This window comes from Symphodus melops (assembly GCF_947650265.1).
Source record: "Symphodus melops genome assembly, chromosome: 9".
In the NCBI taxonomy this organism is placed as follows: Eukaryota; Metazoa; Chordata; class Actinopteri; order Labriformes; family Labridae; genus Symphodus; species Symphodus melops.
In genome coordinates, this window is record NC_136699.1 from 9,899,594 (window position 1) to 9,917,073 (window position 17,480).

A 17,480-nucleotide genomic window follows, 5' to 3' on the forward strand; every position below is an offset into this window, starting at 1 on the left:
GAGACAAACACAACCAATTCTTTATCTATTTTTTAGTGACACATTATATTAATTGCATCCAATAAGATGGGCTCATAACTGCCCGTTAAGATGTGATTAAACTAACAATATGTCATCACCGTGCATTTATGTCGAAGTAAACATTGCACACTTTCTGGAAAAATGTGTTTTCACTTCCGGGACGGAGTCGACTTCTCTGATGCTGTCGTCTGCTTTCTACCCCCGTCAGAATAATATTTCTCCAAAGTTTGCTTTCTTCTGCGACGACATTACAGCATTATATTGCTGAACAGCCAAAAATGGTATTTAAAGTGACTGTCAACGGTGCCTGGAGGGCGACGAGGACACTGTGGCTGCTGATGTTAGTGAGCCTGTCTGTGTGCATCTGTGTTTGTCGAGCATCCTCACCTCAGGAGGAGGACAGTGCCATGGAGAACATCGTAACCGAGAAGAAGGCTGAGGAGAGCCACAGGCAGGACAGCGCAGACCTGCTCATCTTCATCATGCTCCTCACCCTCACCATCCTGACCATCTGGTTGTTCAAGCACCGGCGCTTCAGGTTTCTGCACGAAACTGGACTGGCGATGATATATGGTGAGATGATGTTGAAGCGTGACTGAGAGACGTCATCACTTTAATGATAGTCAATTTGTACTTTCTTTGATTTGCACTGAAGTCAAGTCTGTCTTTAATCTGCCAATAACCTTACAGCTCGTATTTAGATGGCATACCAGTACACGTATGCAAGCCATGTTTGCAGATGCTGCAAGATAAGTTTAGTTATATAAGTGTATAACATATTAACAGTTTGATATTTTTGGAGAACAACAGTTGCACGAATAAGCCACCTCAAAATGTTACTTCCCTATACACAATAACAATGAATGCATCGCTGCAAATAGACGTGGTTTCGATCAGGCTGTGAAACAGGTGCTTGGCTGTTTCCTCCTTCCCTCAGACATCCACATTCACCATCTACACCAGGGGTAGCCAACCCTGGTCCTCAAGAGCCACAATCCTTCGTGTTTTAGATGTCTCCCTCTTCAACACACCTGATTCAAATGATCAGGATCGTTATCAGGTTTCTGCAGAGCTTGATGACGAGATAATCATTTGAATCAGGTGTGTTGAAGAGGGAGACATCTAAGACATGCAGGATTGTGGCTCTTGAGGACCAGGGTTGGCCACCCCTGATCTACACCCACTTTTGTCTTTGCCACTGATGGACAGAAACACTGTTTTTTTTTTCTGACAAGATACTTTGTGTAAATGATGTTACCCCCCCACTACATGACAGAGAAAGATGTTTCCGGATGCTTAGTCTTGCTTATATAACAGCAGGACAAGAGATAGAAAATGAGCTGAAACAAACAAGTAATATACTTAGAAACACAACACGACATAGCCTACTGAAGGTGGTGCAGCCTGTTCTGCTGTATGTTTGTTGTTGGTTTTGTAACAACTTTCAGGTGCATACAGAAAATGTTTTCCCTCTAAACATGGCAGACGGGGTTTGAGCCAAAGAAGAGGAAGAAAATCAGATACTCAGATTCTAAAATCAGATACTAAAAAATGATCTCAGGACCCCTCAGATTATCTTATGACCCATGATCCATGACCAAGTTTCAGAGGGACAGGCTGCTATAAATAGATGAAACCTATATATATATATATATATATATATATATATATATATATGTGTGTGTGTGTGTATACATTTCAGACAATTCTCCACTGAGGGAATCTATGGAGGCAACATTGTATTATCTGTATTAACAGTACTATAATTTGTTTGAGGACAATATAGTTGAATGGATTGGTACCAATATTTGCCCAAACATACAGTGGACATATCTTAATATGAAGGAGCAAGTTGTTGTCATTGATAATACTTAACATTTAAAATGTTTGCATCCAGCCTCCAGATGTTCTGCGTGCCCTGGCTAGCCGAGCTAGCTTGTCTTATTGGCGCACTTAAACACAACCAAGCTAATATTAGCAGTGTTAGAGCCTCATGTTTGATGAGTCAAGATTTCTGATTTAAAAAAAGTTCCAGCACTTCTTACAAGGAGCGGTCAAGCGCTATGATTCATTGACTCCTACACTCTCCTCTATAGTTTTGTTGCACCGATCACTCTGATAAGTGGGCATTGTTTCGTGACAGTAGGTGATTCCCAGATAAGCTCAAACCAGCTTTTTTTTTTTTTTTTTTTTGACTCAGCGTCTAGTTTGCTTCTTCCTCAGCTTAACATCACACACACACACGTGCCAGGCCTTTAATAAGATCTGGGTGTCATCTTCTGAACAAACATATCTGACAGGGGCAGATTGTGTTCAAATGTGTGATTTTCAGACTTTGTTGTCAGAGTCATAGCTTGACTAATGTCGTTTCCTTTTGTTTTGTGAGGCCAGTTTTACTTACTATCCATCCATTCATTGCTCTCTCACGAGAAAACTATCATCCTCAAATATTTGATGACGCTCTTCAAAATTTGGGCAGCCCAAGAATCCTCATCAGTTTCGCCAGCTCACATCCAGTCCTCCTTGGACAGTTTTTGACGGAATGTCTTTATTGGCTTTACATTTGTGGAACAGTATTTTCAAAGCATTAAGCAAAAATGATAAGTTCATCATCTTTTTCATTCATTTATATCGACCTCCTGAGACAGATGTTTTTCTTTATTAAACTCACTCCGCCCTCTGTATTCTGTGTGTCTCATCTTGTCTTCCAGGCTTACTTGTTGGAGTGGTCTTGCGTTATGGCATCCATGTTCCTCGGGACATGGGTAACGTCACGCTGAGCTGCCACGTTAATGCCAGCCCCGCCACGCTGCTGGTCAACATCAGCGGTAAATTCTACGAGTACACGCTTAAAGGAGAGATCGGTGCCAATGAGGTTAACGATGTGCAGGATAATGAGATGCTGAGAAAGGTACAGGCCATCGTGTTATTATTATAGCTGTTATTAGTATAATGTAACATTATTATTATTATTAATGGGACATGCTATGAGATAATGGGACATGGTCTGATGAGTAGTAGCAGAGTAATGTAAACAGCAGTGTGCATAGCAGTTGCAGTTAAGCAATACATATACTGTAGCTATAAACCTAAACATGTAAGTGGTTATATGACGTCATTTAGCATGGGACATAGTAATTGAATAACTTGATCAAAAAGGGTTTGAGAAAACTTCGAAGGACTGAACAGTTGAGGCAGAATAAGGTGAGGCAGCTGCTCTCTGAAAGACTTACTCATGCAGATATTTTACTCGTAAAGATGTTGCAGATATATTTTAGTCAAATACAATAGACAGATTTCCCTTTAGCCTGAGGGTCAGTTGGACATTTTGGAGTTTTTTCTTATGTTTTTTCTTATGTGCTTGTTTTTACTTCTGACTTCTGGGACTAATGGGACTCTGAAATGAAATACTGCCTCTATCAGAACAGGCACAACATAAAACAAGATACTACACAGGCTGTGATTCTTCAGTATGTTGAATTATTTGTCACTGGTTGAGTGTGTTTTACCATCTCATGAATTAACCTGTCAACACAATCCCATATGGTACTCTGTTTTGCTGTTGTTGTTGTTCCGCCTCTACTGACACTGCACCATTTAGTAATTTCCTGTTATTACGTGTATTTTTGTTGTTGATTGTCCTGGAGGCGACTTAACGCTGTCCCAGATATGTCACTTATGACTCATTCATTAATTCAATAGTGCTACAGCCTGGAAGTGGAACAAATCCACCAAAAAACATCCTTCTAAATGGTAATATTTCCTTTTTAGCCATTCCGAATATGATTAATATGATAATGCTTGTTGTGTGTGACTCAGGTGACTTTTGATCCAGAGGTTTTCTTCAACATTCTCCTGCCGCCCATCATCTTCCATGCTGGCTACAGCTTGAAAAGGGTAAAACACATTTAACACTTTCTTTCTCATATTCAGTAAAGTGTTAAAATCCACATATCCTTTCTTCCCTTTGGAGAAAGGGCTGATGAGTGGTGATTATATTTACTAAGCTGATTGTTGACATCTCATATTATTTTGCCTTTCAGAGACACTTTTTTCGTAACATGGGATCCATCCTGGCTTATGCCTTCCTGGGAACAGTTATTTCCTGCTTTGTAATTGGGTAAGATATTCATTTGGCAGAAAAGCATCCAAAATGTGGGACTCTATTTTTATTTAATCGCAACATGCACAAGATATTGGATGGCAGAGCTTTATTCATATGTCAGTAGTTACCCATATATGTGATAATGCCTGCTGTTGTTTCATTTGTCAGGTTGCTGATGTATGGGTGCGTGACGCTAATGAAGCAGCTGAAACAGCTTGATGGAGACTTCTTCTTCACTGATTGCCTGTTCTTTGGAGCAATCGTTTCCGCAACAGATCCCGGTAACATGCCCAGTCCGTGTTTTTCAGTTCAAAGGTTGTCCTGCTTTCAGCTTACACTAATCATGAACAAACTGAAAATGTCAGAGAAAAGCTTAAAACTTGAGCTCATAATTTCCTGTCGCTTCAGAATTGCAGATTGTTTATCATGTGTCAGTGCAAGCCTGTCTTCTGCCTACACTTTGTATCGATTCCGAGATCAGCTGAGATGGCTTCTTGCCAACCAACATCATAACCTCTGATTTAACTTCAATCTGATTGACCCTCCAACATTTTGCAACCAGATGCTTTCTTGAATTTCTTGAACTTGCTTGAACTTTCCTCGGGATCAATAAAGTATCTATCTATCTATCTGAATTCATTTAAAGGATGTTCTGAGATAGAGGTTAGAGCTTATAAGATAACAAAGACATTGACTATGTGCCTCCTTCGTCTGATATTTATTAAGTATTTGGATTCTATTCAGTACCAGAGGACTCAAACGGTCACGTGTAAAATTACATCTTGAGATGCGACTTTGAAGAGTCAACAGAGGATGCAATTTAATCAATGTCTTTTCATTTACAGTATAACATATAGAATCAAATGAATATAGAATCAAAACATAGCTGTTGTTCTTCTTAAAGCCTCGTTCTGATAGTGTGTCGGCACTAACAGGACCACTGAAGGGGTTTATAGTTCTTCTCTTGTTTCACAGTGACGGTGCTGGCGATCTTCAACGAGCTGCAGGTAGACGTAGATCTGTACGCTCTGCTGTTTGGAGAGAGCGTGCTCAATGATGCCGTGGCCGTCATTCTGTCCTCGTAAGTTGCTCAAATCACGAATCTGCGTCCGTTGTGAGTAAACACAGCTGCTGGCATTTTATTGTTTCTAAGTCATGTGCTCTGTATTGATCAGCTGCTGACCTTTCAGTAACCAAATATCAGCCTCTCATGACTGCTGTGCCAAACAAGAGGTGGTCTATAAGCTAACACTCAGCTCTCCTCCTTCTCCACACGGGTCTGTTATTGTTTTCACAGAATTGTAAATCATAATAGCAGGCACAGCGGAGAGACCGGGGCCTGTGGACGGACTCTGACCAGCCCACTGAACGGGTGTACTAAGTAGAGCGTGGCATTGTGTGCCTTTGCCGTGCCTTGGGACAGACATGACAAATCACCGGCTACTTATTTCTGAAGCAGAGAAACATTATTTATTCATTTATTTTTGCTTTTTTGGAAAGCGGTTTTTGTTGTTGTGAGTCAGCAAAGAGCCCTCCTCTGTTATCTTTAAAGAAATTGTGTTTTAAAAAAGCCCCGAAGAGAGGGCAGAAAGCCAGGAGTTCTCGTAGACAAAGTGCCTGGTGATTTGTTTTGTGTGTGAATATAAAGGCTGAATCTATCACTTTCTGTATGTTTTCTCGCTAAAGAACCTACTGTGATGACATCCCTCCGGGGGCGTGTCCAGATGGGTGGCCAGGGGTGGCATGGGCCCCCCTTAAAATCTTATTGTCCAGCCTAGGTGCCACCCCAAAATCCTTTACGATGATTGGCTATTTGCCTTGCCAGAGGTGGAACTTAGTCTGTGTTACTACAGGCAGCTCATAGTTTTCAGTGTGCAGATAATTTTTATTTTTTTTTGCATGGTGACTTTGGAGATATGTATTTGTTTGAGTTGATATGTCGTCATTATTTTGTGTTACCTAAAACTTGATGAGATTAGTGCAGACAGAAGGGGTGTGCACACAAACGTCAGGCCACCCCTGCACAAGTCAGTTCCCCAGTTGGACAAGCCCCGGGAACAAAAAGTCTAGAGACACCCCTGCATCCCCACTCCACGAGAAGAGAACTCAATATGTTTTAAAGTTATTGGACCGGATGTTCTCTTCTTTTGGACAAAGACTTTAATAAGACACTTCAGAGCTGAAACTCAGCTTCCTGGCAGGACAATGCTATAGTATGAAGTGACGTTTTTTCATTCAGCACTAATGTATCTATGAGATTGTTGTTACTGCCTGTCATATTTCCATCACAATTCACATGGTTAGCCTTTCAAAACAAAGTTAAAATAATAATCTAGAAGATTAACAGTGAAACAAATGTTTCACCATGAGTCACTATCTAAAGCCAGATGAGCCAACACGATGATAATTCAGCCTTTGGCTCACTGGTGAAGCCCCACATTTGCTGTACTACCAATGAATGAACTGAGGGTCCAGATGATTCCCAAGACACAAAAAATCAAGCGGCGCACATGGAGTGTTGTGTTTTTCATCCCCGAGCAGGTTTAGTCTTCTAGACGGGGAAACATTTGGGTAACCAAACAAACGAGCTTTTCAACTCACTTAAAAGTCAAGCCAAGTACAGTGTGTGTTGATTTGGTATACTGCCAACGTTTTGAGTCTCCCAACACAACCTGAGAGTAAACTGGGTTGTTACACTGTTGCGATCACTCGGAATTAAATGAAAGTGAGGTCCAAGGACTTCCCAGCAACTTCTGCCTTTAGCATCAGGGTCTTAAGAGAGAAGGAGCTGCATGTATTTTGTACATGTAACAAAAGTACCGTCCCCTTATGTGAACCAGTTTCTCTTGTCTTATCTGTTTCCTGTTCTATGTGGTTTTCATGCATGCACTCTGCTTCAACATTGTGACTGTGGTCAATGTTTGGCGAAAACACAGTAAGGTGTGTCATCATTCTTCGACAACAGCTGTAGAGTTACGTTTTATTATTTTTATTTTGTTATCCAAACTTTTCAACGGACTTATGGGAAAATGGGCTTTAGCTTAATAAGTCCTCATGTGTAACTGTTACTCGAAAAACTTTCCATGAGCAGGTATTTATGTTCGACTTTCTCATGATTGAACGTATGTAACTGGCATTAAATGATCCCTTTTTTTTCTGTTGCAATAGGTCAATCGTAGCATACCAGCCACAGGGAGACAACAGTCACACCTTTGAGGTCATGGCGATGCTGAAGTCTTTTGGCGTTTTCCTCGGAGTCTTCAGCGGCTCCTTCGCTCTGGGAGTGGCCACAGGAGTTTTCACTGCTCTCATATCCTTTCTGCTTCTGTTCCAAAGACAGACCAAATGCCATATTTAAAAACACAAGCACAGTGTGTATGTAGGATTAAATGGAAGAGTCAAAATAGAAATGTGATTGGATTTGTCAGGATTTGGTTACAGATTGTGTCTGAAGTTTCTCGTGGTTTTGTTCAAACTCCTTGACTTCAGTCCGTACGTGACTAAGTTCACTAAGCTGAGAGATTTCCAGCTGTTGGAGACGGCTCTGTTCTTTCTCATGTCATGGAGCACATTCCTGCTGGCTGAGGCCTGTGGCTTCACAGGTAACACACACACACATTTAAATATCCAAGGTTATTTACGTGGTATACAGCAGTCAAATATGTTTTCATTGTATAAAGAAAGGGGTCATCCAGTTACCGAGGCTGAGACAAACATGAGAGTCGAATGTGCAGAAAATGCCAATGAGCAGACAGAAAACCATTTTTAAGCAAACGAGTCATAGTTTTCCTTTTTTTGCTTTTGCAAACCATCCACGTTGATTGATCTTGTAACTACTCGTCCCTGTCCCTCCCGGTGTGTTTCAGGTGTGGTCGCCGTGCTGTTCTGTGGAATCACTCAGGCTCACTACACCTTCAACAACCTCTCCCCTGAGTCCAAAGACCGGACCAAACAGGTCAGACCTGGACTGTGAACACACAGCTCTTCCTTGTGTTTCAGATACTGAGCTGGACTTCCTGCGTTTGTTTCATTAGAGAATGACGTTCAGTTCAGATTTTGCAGCTCAGTAATGCGCTCAGCCAGCATTACTAGCCAAAAAAAGACATAATAACGTAACTGTGTCATTGAAATTCCTGCTGGACATTTATTTTACACAACGCCACAACCATGTTAACAGAGAGAGAGAGAGAGAGAGAGAGAGAGTTGCATTATAATCCAAAGGAGAATAATGACACATAACTGCACTTACAAGTGCACTGAAAATGTAAATATCTTATTTATAACAGCTGTGTTTCTTAATAAAGGGACTTTTCTGTCTTTCTTTTCGTCTGTACCTACACTGATGTTGCAGTAATCTAAGGCAGTCGTTGTTTTCTTGTGTTGTAGCTGTTCGAGTTGCTCAATTTCCTGGCAGAAAACTTCATTTTCTCCTACATGGGCCTGACCCTGTTCACCTTCCAGAACCACGTCTTTAACCCCATGTTCATCGTCGGAGCTTTTGTATCTTTTGTTACACTTTGATTATCAGCTTGATTTGTCACTTGTACTTCAGTTTCATTGTAGGAATATGGAGCAGAACAAGGTTAGCAAACGAGGACAACTAACCAGTATGATAGCAAGTGGTGCTCGATTTAAAAGGGGGAAGTAAATAACTTGTGCACAGAGGGAAGAAGCTGTTTTTGTCGTGCTCTCCTTAACCTCCTTCCCGCCCAGGTGGCAGTGTTTGTGGGGAGAGCTACGAACATCTACCCCCTTTCGTTCCTTCTCAATCTGGGCCGACGCAACAAGATCAGATCAAACTTCCAGCACATGATGATGTTTGCAGGTCAGTGGTTCCAAGAAGGACTTAGAATCACACTTCAGAGGATACGACCTCTTCCCCCTGTGGATGTACGGCAAACTTTTTGTAATTCCCCTCGAACCACAGAGAGACACATTTTAAGTCATGACGTTTTTCTATCGATAAACCCAATAAATAAATGATGATTATGTTGTTATTGTTATTTGATGATCAGGGTTTAGAGTGGGATCAATGTCAAAGATAACTATCACAGGCTTGTAAACACGATCACCTGATTAGTCTTACATAGGAAGCTGCATACTTGTTTTTAAATAACATTCCTCTTACTGTGCTCCTCAGGACTACGAGGAGCCATGACCTTTGCCCTGTCAATCAGGGACACGGCGACATACGCCCGTCAGATGATGTTCTCCACCACTCTGCTCGTGGTCTTCTTCACTGTTTGGATCTGTGGAGGTGGCACCACTCAGATGTTGTCCTGCCAGCGCATACGGTACACACCTGTCCTTCACCTGTAGATCCAGATCTCAGACAGACTGGACATGAAGTTAGCACACTTTTTTTTGGTGGTTTGACACTGCTGGGTATTTGGAGTATTGACTTAGACCTTTTGTTTGTACAGACAGTTTAAGTCTCTTATCAGATTGAAAGCAGCAGTACACTCACCTGTTTGTTTAACGTAGCTCTTCAGGAGCTCTCCTAACTGGGGGGAAACGAGCTTCCCGACACTCTTCTTGCTCTGACAGTTTACTCCAGCTGATTTACATGTGTTTGTTTTCTCTTTAACAGAGTGGGTGTGGACTCTGATCAAGACAACTCTGTAAGTGAGACATTAAAACAACTCATTGCTATGACGTGACTGTTTGTAACCCAAACCACATTTTTCTGTCTGTACAGATCAGTATCACTGACGGCTCAGAGAGAAGAAGCACAAAACATGAAAGTGCCTGGCTTTTCAGGATTTGGTACAACTTTGATCACAAGTATCCTTTGTGGGAAATGTACAAAAGTTTTTAATGCTTTAAAATGTACATTTAGTTTTACTATTATCAGAACTAGACTAATGGATGGCCTCTAACATCTCCAAAAACAAACAGTATAAGTTATAACACAGCTCATAGAATGTAAACCTTTGCTCCACATTAGAAACTTTTAAACTTGTAAATGTTGCACGACAAAAAAAAGTGAAAGATGAGGAAAAACAGCCGTCACCTGACAAGGACTTGTGACTTTGAACACATTCCAGTTGAGTCTTTATGATTGTATGTCTTCTTGTCAGACAGCAGAGGGAGCACCATGCGCAGACTTAAACACATGGGATCTCTTTTATCCACTGTGAAGTATGAAGGTCATTATCTTGACTGCATGTCTTTGTACATTGTCTCTTTAAAGTGTTTTAAAATTGGTCCATTTTGACCTTAAACTTAAACAAAAGTCCCAACCTCATTTATTCACTGAGTCAGGATTCTTTCATCACGTTTAACAGACTACAGTTCAGCTTGTTTTCTGTATTGTATGTCCTTCACTCAAGCCTTTCCTCCAGCTACCTGAAGCCCATCCTGACTCACAGCGGCCCCCCTCTCACGGCCACGCTGCCTCCCTGCTGCGGCCCCCTCGCCCGCTTCCTCACCAGCCCTCAGGCCTATGAGGTCAGACGCTGATTCTTACAGCAGCTATTTTTAGCTGAAGTTTTATGCTTTTTTTATAAACCACGAAAAGAAAGTTATTTCGGTGATTCACAAAGAAGAGAGGATCAGTTTGAAACTAAAGATTTTGTTCTCTATGGCAGATGAGGAAACGAGAAAAACAGTTTGAACATAATGAGGTCAAACTTTTGTTCTAGTTTGTGTAAGTAGCTGACATCATTCCTCCTCCCTCTCCTCAGAACGAGTGCCAGTTGAAGGACGACGACTCTGACCTCATCCTGACGGACGGTGACATGAACTTGACCTATGGCGACATCACCGTGAGCACGGACGCCACAGGTGCCCACATGAGCGGCGGCGCGGCCTTTGCGGGAGCCGCCACCTGCGACGACTTGGACAGAGAGTTAGCGTACGGAGATCACGAGCTGGTGATGAGGGGCACGCGACTGGTGCTGCCCATGGACGACTCAGAGCCGCCCTTTACGGACCCCCATCAACGCTTACGGATGTGAAGATAGAAACCTTCCAAGCATAAAACCCAAACAACCGTCCGACTCACTCGAGCGATCAAGCAAGAGACCAGTACCTGACGTTCCTCTCACTTTTTTTGGTCTGGCTCCTTTTTGCTTTCTCCCCCCCCCCCCCCCCCCCCCACCCCCAGCTCATAGCCACATTTACTCACTTCCTCTACTGGAAAATCACTGTCTCTACCTCATTCTCTTTCTGCTTGTTCCCACACCTCTATGGCGTCGGCCATTATTATAAAATAGTCTCGTTGATTTGCAGGATTTTTCAGTATTCAATTTAAACTCAGTTTGTCTTGTTTGGCTTTAAGTCGTGTGTCAGTCACCTTACTGTAGCATTGCCCAGAGGTCCAGCAGCATGTGTTAGTGTGTAAATGCAAATACCAACTGATAGCTGATTTGTCAATGTACAGTATATAACAGGAGTACTATAACTTTGATATGCATGCTGAGGATGCTTGTCGTTTTTCTTTCTACAGGAGGGTGAGGGCTTTTGTGTTTGGGGACTGACGTTGAATGTTGCTGCCTACTCTCTGTGCACCAGAGGCATGCTGACCCAGTGGATAACTCAACTGTACATTTTGTTAAAATCAAGTGCCTGGGAATTGTAGTTTTAAGCCTGGAAGCCTACACTGGATCAGCTCCGGGATGGGCAGTCATGCAGTGGAAGTTTTTTCTTTGTAAAAAAAAAAGAGAAAGTATCCACGAAGGTCAATGGACGCCTCTGTCCATGAGGTAGCAATATACTCAGCGTGTGTTTGGACTGTGAGTTTGTGCTACTGGCCTGTACATGATGTTCAATGTGACGCCATTGAGTCAGTGTAACCTGGCAGTAAAAGTTGTGGCTCTCTCCCAATGACCTTTGACTGTGACATAGAGAGGGACGTAGCACATGATCTCAGAAGCTGACGTCGCTCGCGGTCGAACGAAGGACTCCCGTTGAGTTCAAACGGAGGAAGCTTTGTGCCATGTCTGTCCTGCATCGTAACGTTTTGTGAGAGCTGAATGCGGACGACCTTAAAAGTGTTTTGTATTCGTGTTTGCTCGTTGGCTTAAGCACTTTCAGCTGAATCACATTATTCATACACGTTTTGCTGTGTGCGCGTTTTTTACACGACGTCATGTCTTCTGACAGGCTTCTTCGTCGAACCTCCCATCAACACGTTTCAAAAGATGAATTTGACACTGAAGGAACTCATTCCATGTTATCAGTTAGCGTTCAAGCTCATGAGCAAGCGCGTCATTCTGACAAATCAAAGATGTGATTGTGTCTCTTTATGATTGTGTCAGGGCTGCGACCAGTGATTTATTGAATGAATGATTCATCTGCCAAATGTTTTCACTGACAGAGAAACAAGGCCCGGTGTCAGAGGTACATTTACATTTTCAAATATCTTTATCAGTTTAATCAACCCTTAGAACCCAAAGATATTCACTTTATTGTCACCAAAAACGACAAAGATTTTATTTCCTATTTGAGAAGCTGGACGTGAATTTGAAGAAAACATTTTCCTAAAGAACTCCAGAGTGACAAATCAGACGATCAGAGTCGTTGCAGATAAAAGTCCTGTGTGTTGACTCTAAATGTAATTGTCTCTTTGTTGCTGTCTTAGATTTATTACAGTGCACTTAATCCAGTTCAGGCAGTATATTTGTATTCTGACAAGTTGGTGTGAGCATGCGCTTGGGTTGTGTGGCAGTTCACCTTCATGAGGATTGCGAGTAGAGAGTAGAACAACAGTTCCCCTCTGCTGTACATTGAAGGGTTGTGGAGGATTCATGGTTTGATGGTTTAACATGACTTTATTCAATTAAAGTCGTAAAAACCACGCAGCATTAAAGAGTGCTCATGGATGTCTGTTACATGTACAGGACCTACGGGAGGTTCAGAGATCTCCCTTGTGTTGTGTGTCGACTACAGCAGCTGTTAATGCGTCTCTAACAGGAAGCGTTGATAGGGCGTAACTGTGGAAACGAGTTGTTGACATGGACAGAAGCCAGAAAACACTGGTGAGCAGTTTTGGTGGTCGAAAAAGAACTTGGGTGTAAATAATGGATGCCATGGGGAGGATGAAAGAGTGGGAAAAAAAACCAAAAGAGAGATCTGAAAGTTTTAACTGGGCTTGTTGTTTCCGTGTTTGTTTGTTTGTTGAGGGTGATGCAGAGTTTGAAGGAAGAGCATGCTTTTAGATATCACCTCTTCCTTCAGCGGTTATGTTCTGCTGTGCAGGAACTTCTAATTTTTTTCTTTTTTTATCAGACGCCATCCAGGAAATGATTCACTTTTCCATTTTATGTTTTTCATTTGTGTTGATGGTGAGTTCTGTTTTGTAGAAGGGAAAGAAAGTTTAAAAAAAAAAAAAAAAGGTTTGCACTCCACCATTGAGAATGTATGATTCTTTAGCTTTGACATTTGTTTTATCAGCTGCTCTATCATTATTATTTTATTTTTATTTTGTACCTTTATGTTTTTGGCAGCTTGTGAACAGAAAGCAAAGTCAGATGAATGAGTCTGTATGAAAGCTTCAGTGTTCAGTCATTGATGTTACTGGGGACAAATGTCACATTGTAGGCACCAAGAAGAAGGTTAAAAATGATTTCATGCTGTTGCTCCATCTGATCACTTTGCCATTCAGATACCCTGGGTGTGTGTTTGCAGAAAACAGCTGTTTGAATGCTGGAACCGAGACTGCCATAGAGCAGGAATTATTTATCTTCTGCTGCTGGTGAGGAGAAAAAAAAATATATGAAGAAACTCAGATGTGTGCAGCTTTTCTTTAAATGACACTTTAACTAATGTGAACTCTGCCTACTGTTTGTTTGCCTACTGCTCTGTCAGTATGGGCTCCCTGAATATGTTCTCTGAATGGTGACTTGTGATTGGCTTTGATCATCGGAGATCTTGTCTGAAGTAGCTGACCAAAGAGGCCTGCTGTGCTTTTTGTTTCCAGACAGTCCACTCTATCTTTATACCTGCAAATTATGTGTGTGAGGTAAAGTGTGTATGTGTGTAAATGCCTGGTAGCCTATATGGATGTGTTAGCTTGTGTGTGTGTGTGTGTGTGTGTGTGTGTGTGTGTGTGTGTGTGTGTGTGTGTGTGTGTGTGTGTGTGTGTGTGTGTGTGTGTGTGTGTGTGTGTGTGTGTGTGTGTGTGTGTGTGTGTGTGTGTGTGTGTGTGTGTGTGTGTGTGTGTGTGAGAGAGGGAGCCTTCGTGTCTTGTCTCGCCTCCTCTGTCTTGCAGGTACTGATTGTTTACATCTGTGTAAATATACTCTCACCTGTTCATGTGCGTGCAACAGTCAATAAACAAAAGCCTGTGCTTTTGGTTGAAGCTCTCGCTGTAATGGCCTCATTTATCTTCTTTCCTGTTTATTGGACGGCTGTGTTTTGTGAGAAGGTAGCTGCACAGCTCCTGAGATCATCCCGTCCACAAGAAGTATGAAAGAAGATTAGTGCCAGAAGTGATTTTATTTGAGTTGTACAAATCTAAGCAGGGATTTTCACATTATGCTAAGAAATTAAATATGGCAAGCAGCCCAGACATATAAAGTATTAAAGAGTGTCAAATAATCCAGAGAGATCAAGTCAACTTTAGGCTTTCTATGGTTAGCTGCTCCTGCTCTAAACTGGGTTAACCTTAAAAACATGCGGGGTGCTGTATTTCCCACCATGAACTACAAGCCCCACCAATTAGTCAGAAGATCATGTGAAAATAATTAGACATTTTAGCTTTCGATACAGTGACACAATATCTGTGTTACAGCTGAGCACCTACACCTGAGATGTGTTGGAGATCTTTTATTTATGATATTATTCATTAAGAATTGCCTCTAGAACTACCGTTAAGCCAACATGCATGTCATCCCTTTTTGTGGATGCATCACATAGTTGGGAACAGCAGGTGCAAACATAATACTTCATTGCATCGATTGGCTCAGTAACTGCTCCAATGTCACAGATACACAATTCAACTATTTGAGTCAATAAAGGTTCAGTAATGTAATTCTGACCAAAGTCCAGTCAGGAAGCCTATATTCTGCATGCTGGTATTATTAATATTCTAATACTGTGTCACAACACTCACTTATTTTGTTGTAATGATCGGATGACATCATCCGCTAACATCTCCACCACCTCCGTCTGGACTCCATGGGGGAGGATCGGTCTTGCTGCAGCTCAGGGCAGACATCTTGGATCGCCCTGTAGAGTTCAGGTGCCAAAGAGTCTGTGACAGACCGTCATTCAATCACGTGTAAAATAAATATATTATTGATTCAATTACTTGTCTCTCCTGATTGAACTGGTTCTGGTGCAGACACGTGTAAATTAGAAAAACATATTCAGTGTCTATAGTGTACTCTGTGTCTATACTACACACTGTGTTTCTCATCTTTTTTAGACTTCTTATTGTTTTAACAAAACTGTAGAAGAAGGAAAAATAAACGCATTGTGAGTGAACTGTTCATAACAAAAACAAATGCTGAAGAAGATTTGAACACCCATAAGTTGGAACAAGTCTTTAATAAAAGTGTAAGCCTGTGGTTATACATGGATTAGTCCTTTTTGGTGGTTCATTATTGTTTTGACTCTGAACTACTTGTGTGATTTGCGGTCTAAAGAACTCTATTTACTGAAAAAATTGAACACCTAAATTCAAAAATGTCCTTAAACTTTTTTCATGACCACTGAACCAGCAAAGCAAAATAATATTCCCTAACTCTCACCAGCTAAAAATGATAATATGACATATGTGTGATCATTTCTCCAAGATAAAGGGGCTGGAATGGTATTATAGAGCCGCACCCTGCACAGCAAAGACTGATGGCATTTTATTCTCCCAGGAACGATTTGTGCCAGATATCAGGTATCATGTTCCTAATATGGACACATCTCCCTCCAGTCTGCTCAAGAATGTCTGTATAGTGAACTTGCAGTCCGGGCAGGAAATAGTAGTTTTAAAGGGCCACTTAACTCCGGCTGAGTTCCTGAATTCCTTTCTCTCTGCACAATAATGTTGATGTGTTTGATAATGACAAATTCCTCAAATATTGTTCCATCTGTTTCTAAGATTTGCTGTTCTTCAGAATTCCACTTGTGTAATGGTGTTAAATTACCCGAAAGGTCTCTAAACCCAAGAAGAAAACATGTTATTAGAAAATGTAATTTCTCTGCTTTATGATGGAGTATACAATTTATTTGTGCATTTAAATCAATCAAGAAAAAAAATAAATAAATAAAGCATTCATTGAGTTTTTGAAACTCTTTTCTCCACAGGGATGGCACCCACAGGGTCTTTTTGTCATATTCCATTATATACTGAAATTGTACTTTCAGAGGGCAATAGATTTGATCATATTTTATGCACAATGTTATTTCTGTAAGTTATGTTTTTTCACTACAATGACACTCTGAGGAGAATTTTTATATGTTTTTATCAATGCCATAGGCCACATGGGCATCTGATTTTCTCCAATGGAAAGGTGTAGGATATTTAATTGCAGTTTCTCAGTGGAGATGCACACTTTCAGGCAACTTAAATTATGTTTTTTTGTGTTGTTTTTGGCGGATCCTGGACATCCAATGATCATATTTTTACCTTTCAACAGTCATGTTAAGCCTGGAGGACATAACTTTCATTATCTTTGGGTAGGGCACTCTGGAGAGCACATCATTACTTAAATTCCCATAAAATATCACCACGGGGAAAGCTTTATCCCGTGTTCTCCACTAGATGTACACACTGGTGATCACTCTTATTTTCTTCACCAGGGTTTACAGCCAAGGGTTGTAAACTGAGAGCATAGGTACCCAAACATGCTAAAAAAACGATGTAACTCTGACATGTTGTAGATTTTGTGTGATCATTTTGTTTTATGTTTCGATACATTCTCCCTTCATGCATTTACTCTGACTGTACACACATTTTTATATCCTCATTCTCAGCTCTTTCCTGAAGTAAGACGTTTATATGATGATCAGTGTGGTTCCAGGGGCAAATAATCGTTTAGTCTTAATGACAGTGTTGGCACCTATACATGAAGATATTTTCGACATCATGTATTATAATTTCAGTGAATTGACATTGCCAGTTGAGTTTACATGCTGTGTGTTTACTTCGAGTTAAGAATGAGTCATCTTGATGGAGCCTAATTCTTCTATTCATTACCAAAAAAGGAGATAAAAGAGGCTGAAGAAGGAGAATGTGTCAACTTAACATGTCTGACCATCTTTTGTAAACAAGTTTGACGTTTATTATTATGAAGATCACTATTTTCAAAAGCAGGGGTCTCGTTATGGCAGACCTGCTGTACAAACAAAAAGGTGATTGTTTCGTTTTCTGCTCATTACGCGGGAAAGCTATGACTACTGTTCTTCGCGATGT

At 41.1% G+C, this 17,480-nt stretch overlaps 1 protein-coding gene across 1 annotated transcript; it reads left to right on the forward strand.

Annotated features, from left to right (window-relative positions):
• Positions 1-169: 169 nt before the first annotated feature.
• Positions 170-11,220, forward strand: slc9a6a (solute carrier family 9 member A6a). Its single transcript, XM_079352405.1, has 16 exons — positions 170-594; positions 2,733-2,932; positions 3,841-3,918; positions 4,065-4,141; positions 4,295-4,407; positions 5,102-5,207; positions 7,295-7,438; positions 7,616-7,728; positions 7,993-8,081; positions 8,513-8,626; positions 8,840-8,951; positions 9,267-9,420; positions 9,717-9,747; positions 9,825-9,910; positions 10,471-10,576; positions 10,813-11,220. The coding sequence occupies exons 1-16, from the start codon at positions 300-302 to the stop codon at positions 11,083-11,085; spliced, it is 2,091 nt and encodes a 696-aa protein (XP_079208531.1). The 5' UTR covers positions 170-299; the 3' UTR covers positions 11,086-11,220.
• Positions 11,221-17,480: the final 6,260 nt, after the last annotated feature.